General features: G+C 42.8%; 1 protein-coding gene across 1 annotated transcript in view; it reads right to left on the reverse strand.

Moving 5' to 3' along the window:
* Window positions 1-7,700, reverse strand: part of LOC308381910 (glutamate receptor 2-like) — a gene marked incomplete at its 3' end in the record, with an annotated part of 21,896 nt that extends 14,196 nt beyond the window's left edge. The window contains 2 exon segments of the mRNA XM_080859558.1: window positions 7,234-7,374; window positions 7,652-7,700. Of these exon segments, the coding sequence (XP_080715684.1) occupies window positions 7,234-7,374; window positions 7,652-7,685 (175 nt within the window). The 5' untranslated portion in view covers window positions 7,686-7,700.

Consider the following 7,700-nt stretch of genomic DNA (forward strand, 5'->3'; position numbering starts at 1 on the left):
ATCTATTTGTGACAAAACGACTCCAGAGTCCACCCAAAACCTCTTCCACACCGATAACACTGCTGTTTTAAATTTCACCTGATTCGTACATCATTCCGGAAAGAATGTGTCTAGATAGAGATCAGATATCTTGAGAGTTAAAGGCCAGGGGTTTTTTGGTTTGTTTGTCTGCATCTATTTTTAGAGAGTGATTGAACGCTTCGTCCTGGGTTGCAGCTGGATTGATGGGGTCTAATTGCAAGGCGGTTAAAACAAGAGACTGTCAAAAGAAATCATTACAGACCCAAACACAGTAGTGTAGCATCTACAGTAAAAAGAATGAAACAAAACCCAAGGATGAAATAGAAAGCCTTTTAAATTCACAATGAGGTCATTATCCACAGACGCGAGCAGGCTTGACACAAAGTACTGTTCTCTGTGCTGTATAAAGGCACTTTGAGAAGGAGGGCTTTGAGTGTGTCCAGACAGATCACACCGAACAGAGATGTGTGTGCATCTTCCCCATCAAGGACGGTGGGATTAAAAAAAAGACTATCTAACAGACAAACATTACACAACTCAGAGGTATTCAACTGTACAACTACCCTAGCTTGCACCACAGGCTCCCCAATGGGTATTTTGCTCTCAAAAGCACACACACACACACACACACACACACACACACACACACACACAGGAACACACACACACACACACACACACACACACACACACACACACACACAGACACACACACACACTGACACACACACACACACACACACACACACACACACACACACACACACACACACACACACACACACCCCATGAGCCAGGGGCCCAGGAGGAGGAAGTTTCCAAGTGATAAACACACTCATGCCCATGTGTGTGTTACCTTGTGTTTGTGTGGAGGGAGGCTAGAACGGAGCAGTGGTAAAATTAGCTGGCCTACTTAGTTGCCCTGCTTTCTGTCCTCCAAAGGAACGCTACGCATACGTGTGATTCCAAGTGTGTGATCCTGTTTGCTTGTCATGTGTGCATGTAGGAACAGCACACAGGTGAACATGAAAATATTTGTACATATTTGTATTTATGTCTGTGTGTGTGTGTGTGTGGGGGGGGGGGGGGGGGGGGGGGGGGGGGGGGGGGTATGTGTGTGGATGTTATTCAGTATGTGTGATTATTTTCAAAGCGAGTGGGAGAGCAAGGTGTTCACTGGTTTCTGTTTCATTCTAGTGGATGAGATCCTAAATAAAAATGATGTTGAAGCCAAAGTGCCAAAGCACATACATATCAGTCTGTGGATGAAATCCTAAATCAATATTAAGCCAAAGTGCATAAATTTGAGTCTGTGGATAAGATCCTAAATCAATATTAAGCCAAAGTGCATAAATATGAGTCTGTGGATAAGATCCTTAAAAAGCATGGTGAAGCCAAAGGGCATCCATATCAGTCTGTGGGTGAGACCCTAAATACATATGAAGCCAAAGGGCATACATGTGAATCTGGGGATGAAACTAATTGCCGTTCAAATAAATGCATGAATCTAGCCTGAGATGTATTCTAGTGCTTCAGAGAAAAACAGTGCTGTTGTCTGACTGTTTGTAATACTGCTTTACTGTTTTAATGGGTCAATTCATTTTACATTTATACAACATTAATTCATTTAATGAATGATGAAAATAATGAAAATAACGAATAATGAACCAGCTTGGGGTAAAATAACTCACTGTTAAATAAAAAATGTGTTTGTTGGACAAACTGCATTATTCAGCACTGTACCCTACCTTACGCTTGCACAGCCTGTAGCATACTATGGTCCTACAATATTATGGGAATCACTTACCCAATGAGTTTTACTTTTGCCCTTACCCACTATGTAACTTTGTGAGGTTGCCCCAGGACTGCTTGACATTGCTGTAAAAGTAACACAGCCTTTTCTGGATGTCTTAAAACTGGCAGATGAAAGATAACACTTATATCAGGTACTTTCAGCTTGTTCAGTTTATTCATCCTGCCATCCTAACACACAAGGGTTTCCACAAGGTTGTGTGTCAGGTAGAATATTCTACAGAGATGAGGTACCACAGTGAGCTGTTCAAATTCTCTTAGTTTGACCAAAATACAAAAACCGTGATCAGTACCTGGACCACTAAGGCTACAGAACATACTATTTATTTAGATAGATAGATAGATAGATAGAAAGATAGATAGATAGATAGACAAACATACAGTAGATAGATAGATAGATAGATAGATACATTAGATAGATAGATAAGATACTTTATTATTCCCGAGGGAAATTTAGGAACGGGTGCCTCAGATGAACTGGCCGAATGCTCACGTAGTTATTTTTGCCAAATACATATTTCAGTTTTTAACTCATCGAGCCAAAACATTCTTCTAATTCATCTTTCTCCACCATCATGTTTTACCAAGATCTTTTCAAACAGTCTGGCTGTTTGATGAAAGACCAATGACTAAAGGATTAATTCTCTAACCACATACTGCATGTATGTAGGCTCCCTTACATCCATACAAATCATGTCAAGCACGCCCATCTACCCCTCCCCCCACACATACCATATTAACCTTCCAGACCCTGCCTCATGTACCCAATGCACACTCTGACACAGGGCCAACTTCATGTACCCAAAGCATACTCTGACACAGGGCCAACTTCATGTACCTAAAGCACACTCTGACACACACACACACGCTGTCTTTAATCCCTTCCTGAAGGTGAAGCTTGATTAGGATGGAGGGACAGAGAAGCGCTGAGGGAGAGAAAGTGCTCTCTTGTTCTTTTTATCATCCTGTCTTCAGCGCAAATCCTCAGTACCTGACGCAGTGATGAGAATATTTATGTGCCGGCTTCCGTGTAGGGTGTAGGTACAGAGGAGAATAACCACCAATTGTGTGTGTGTGTGTGTGTGTGTGTGTGTGTGTGTGTGTGTGTGTGTGTGTGTGTGTGTGTGTGTGTGTGTGTGTGTGTGTGTGTGTGTGTGTGTGTGTGTGTGTGTGTGTGTGTGTGTGTGTGTGTGTGGGTTACTATACCAATACTCTCTCATTTAAGACAGAGAGCACTGGCAAAAAGGGGTACGCATTAACCGAGACTACAAACATGAGAAAAGGGCTTCAGATTCCAGTTAATTCCATTCAATCTCTAAGATGCAAGTCTTTCCTGATTGAACATCAGCCAGAACAAGACAAAGTATTCTCTTCCATGCAGCAATTCACTTATTGTATACTATCCTAAAAAAAATCAAGATGCTCTTTTGAGAAAACTTAACTGGCAGGCCAAGCTCGCTCACAGAAAGGCATTGTGCAAGAGACAGAAAATGTCTCTAATTTAAAAGGATAACTGAAGGTTCTGACTTACAATCATAGAGAATGAATCTACTGGAGCTGAGTTCCAGTGTTTCTCTTCATCCACAGACAGCTAGAAGCTTTTGCTTAGTTCTGCAAACTGAAGTAAGGTCAGACGACCAACTCTGTGCTTGTTTTTTATCTAGGCAATAAGCCACCTACTGTTAGGGCAAGACATGGTACTTGCTGTACCTGCAAAACTGTTGCATAACTTTGAAAACTTTAGTATCAGAAAATTCCAGGGTTTCAGATCTCGAGACCCCTGAGCCGTTTCACTCAAACTGAAGGAATACCTTTGCAAAAGGCAGCCTGCCTAAACGTCATATTGTGTTTATGTTTATTTAAAATATTCCACCATTTCTAGAGATCTGAGGTGGGTTTTCACAAAGCCTTAACACTACGTCATTTGTTAGTTATACCTTAACGCTTTGAGATGTTTCCCAAAACATCCTGAGCTTAGGTATACCCTCTCTAAGAGATACTTTCGTAAGGTTGGTCTGGACCACTCTGTACTGTGTTAGGGTCTGAACACATACACTGACTGCACGTCGCACTGCGATGGAGGACCAAGACATGTGTTGCATTGCATTTTGTGCGTCATTAAATAAAAATAAAAACATCTGTATGTATGACTCAGCCAGTCATTTTGAATCCTTTGCCACTCCAAATCTATGAGTAACATCGAGTCAACAGCCAACCTCATTTGTTTGTTATGTTGACTTGCAGTATTTCTTGTTGATGTTCTTTCTGTGTTCGCCTGTGCTATAATCTGAGTCATGCCCATCATCCTCATCTCACGCCTGCTCAAACCTCATGTGAATGACAAAAACATGGATTCCAGAAACATGGATCGAGACTCTTAAGGTACGCGTAGGAAGCTTTCTCTTAAGAGATGGATTCGAAAGCATACATAGAAAAGTAAACAACTTCAGTAAGGTATACATTTGAAGTCTTCATAAAAACACAGAGACACCGTTACTGGGAAACCCATCTCTGATCAGTATTCTTCATAAAACACACCGTTATTGCGAAACCCATCTCTGATCAGTATTCTTCATAAAACACACTGTTACTGGGAAACCCATCTCTGATCAGTATTCTTCATAAAACACACCGTTACTGGGAAACCCATCCCTGATTAGTATTCCATGTTAAGGTCCAAATTTTGCTAATCAACTTGCCTGTAGATCCATTTAATCTGCAGAAATTCGTTATGCAAAAGACATACCCCATCACTCTACAAAGAGACTGCAAAAGACATACCCCACCACTCTACAAGGAGACTGCCAAAGACATACCCCATCACTCCACAACGAGAGTGCAAAAATTGCAACAGCGTTTTATTCTAAGAATCAACAGCTGATTGAACAATATGATTGAATTGTATTGGCATGAATGTCAAATAAGCCCGCATATTTGTATTGCAAAGACAACCTTGACTCAAGACAGGCCTTTCTCCAATTCCACAGTTATCAACAATACAAAATAAAGACATTTTGAAATAATGGTCTTATTCCTGCACCTCCACCTACAATTTCTACATTTACTTTACAGCTTTCTTCTGTCATTCCCTGGAGAACCAACGAGTGGTCACCTCATATCTTTCAAATTCATGACAAATCAAACTAGATCTGTCTTAAATTCACTTTCAGGGGCAGGAATATACTTGTGACCTGACTAAAAACCACCCCAAGGTCATAGTCCTCTCTACCACTCCTCAGTGGTACCTGCTGGTCCAGAGCACAGCCGCAAATAGCCGACTAAATCTACTGAATTCTCCTCACATTTTCAGAGTAACATAGCTGATATCAGGGAAGACAGTGTGGCATGCAGCCTCCAACACACTATAATAAAACTGTTTGCCCTCTCCATAAACAGGAGTAGCAAGCATGTCTGCATAAAAACTTTTCCACTGAAAAAATCCCTGTGAAGTGTCCTGAGCCCTGATCTCCCAAAGGGTGTCCGTTGGAGGACAAGCGAACTGGAGGTCATGACCCAAAATATCTGTGCATCCCCCACGAGGGGGGAGGTCACTCTTCACTCCTCTGTAGAAGCTACAGATGTCTTTAGTAAGCAAAATATTTGGCAACCACGATGAAATGTCCTCAAATCAAAGCAATGACACAATGGCATCTCTTTCAACGCTTTGATAATTTCCCAGCTTTAAAGTTTGAGTGTTTTTCTCGCATTGGTTTGTGACAGGCAGCAAACACAATGAAACCTACAGTAGGAAGGAAATGCCTTGTTTTTCATTCTCTATTCTCATCTAAAACACCAAGGTGCTTTCAACTTTTATATTTGAAGTATATAAAATAGGCTCTGTGTTCGGGGAATTGGAAAAACTCTGTAGTGTCGTGACATTTGTTTGAGGATCTAGGATGGCGCACGGTTCCGAAGGTGCCATTGACAGACACCTTGCTAAGCTCGCTCGCTTTACAGATAGTGCCGTTCAGTGACCATATGCATGATTCAGCAGCGTAGGGTGGTGTTGGCATGCAGGTGACTTGATGCAGTGAAGGACACTCATAGTTAAGCGCATGGACCTCATTCTTTTATAACACTCTCTCTGTCACACACACACACACACACACACACACACACACACACACACACAAGTGATCAGTGTTGGCCAGATCTCTTGCTTCCAACGCGCGAGGCATACACTTGACTGCACAGCCGTGGGCGAGTAGAATTAGCGGATTGTTGCTGGAAATCCCTCGCCATTTTAGTTCTTGTGGATTTGTATGTTATGGGAAATGTGATAATTTTTCACCCTCTGAATCCATTAAACGGTGTGCCTCACATTAAAATTGACTAATTGACCTTAATCAGCCGTGTGTATGGAGCTGGACGTGTGTTTGGAGTGAGGGGTGCATGGATGATGTGACTAGGAACTAATAGAAAGCATCGGAGAGAACTAACAGTTTTTAAGTTTCAAGAGCCTCTAATAACCTTCAACAGTAGCTCCTGCTGCTTTTCTTTGGCATTATCTATAGACACAGGCGAGGCTGATCTGTCAGAGAGGACGCGTTTGAAGCTGCTTCTTAGCTCGACCGAGAGAGAGAGAAATAGCCATTTTCTTTTCTCATTCTACGATAGCGGTGCTGGTTCATTTCAGAGAATGAAAATCACGCTTTCCTCACGTCAGGAACCTAATTCACCAGCAAGTGTAAGATCATAAGAACAGTGCTTTCACCATTACTAATATCATGATCAAACGGCGCGCATGCAAGGGGGAAAGCGGGGGCCATACGGTTACTGTGGAAACCAACTCCATGCTGATCAGGAATTCATGCCGATTACACAGAGAACCTTAACATATCATCTCATACACCTGCCGGAGTGCGGCTTTCAACTGCCTCTCATGATCATCCCACACACATGGGTAAAAATTACTCGGATGGCTTAGATGAAATGAGCCGAGTTAAGGCGCAAGACAATGAAACGGTATAACGCTCAGACAAACGTTAATAATAGAACGAATGTATGATGGTTACGCCATCCAACCCATGTATCGGAGGCGGATAACACACTATCAAGCGCGCGCACACACAACTCCCCCATGTTACTGAAATATTCAACGGCGTTAAATCTCTCGAGCTGCGCCTGGCTCCGGCTAGCAAACGCGCAATGCTACTTGACAGCTGATCCTAAATCAGCCTGTCCATTCCCCTCCTCTCACAGCCATCGCGAACTAAGCGACCAGAAGGATTTCAGAACAGTGGGCTACTGAAGGACATAAGATGTCCACACCGAGAGCAATAACCCACACAAAAACACACGGGCGTAGCTCCAAATCTTTGCCAAATAATTGCAATCAGAGTCAACAAACAGATAGACAATTCTGTTCAATTCTGGCACGCTTCACAGAGCCGCACTTACAGCAGTTGGTGATGGCGAAGCTGTTGGCCACCTCCAGGTTGTCTATGTGGGGTGTCAGTCGGAACTCGGTCGTGCCGAACCGAACCATCCCGATCCGGAAAGCGCTGTATTCTTGATCTGCGCCTCGAGGGAACAGACCCCCTAAAACAGAAATATAAAAAGAAGGTGAGAGACATTCTATCAGCGCACACCTTCAAGTAACATGCAGAAAACATAACGCCTTATCTCTCGTATTTATCAGCATATGTCGCCCAGAGGCTCCGGCGCGCAGAAGGTTTCCAATTCGCTCCTTCTCGGAAAGGCTCAGTATCAGTAGAGACTGATGTCCTAAATTTCCCACCACGCGTTAACACCTTGAAACACAAATGTGAATATTCAAACGTAGGCTAAACCTACATTTCAAAATTACGACTCTTACCGATCTGAACGCTTGGAGATCCACCAAACGACATCCCCCACAGTACGGG

Source organism: Sprattus sprattus (assembly GCF_963457725.1).
Source record: "Sprattus sprattus genome assembly, chromosome: 20".
Classification (NCBI taxonomy): Eukaryota; Metazoa; Chordata; class Actinopteri; order Clupeiformes; family Clupeidae; genus Sprattus; species Sprattus sprattus.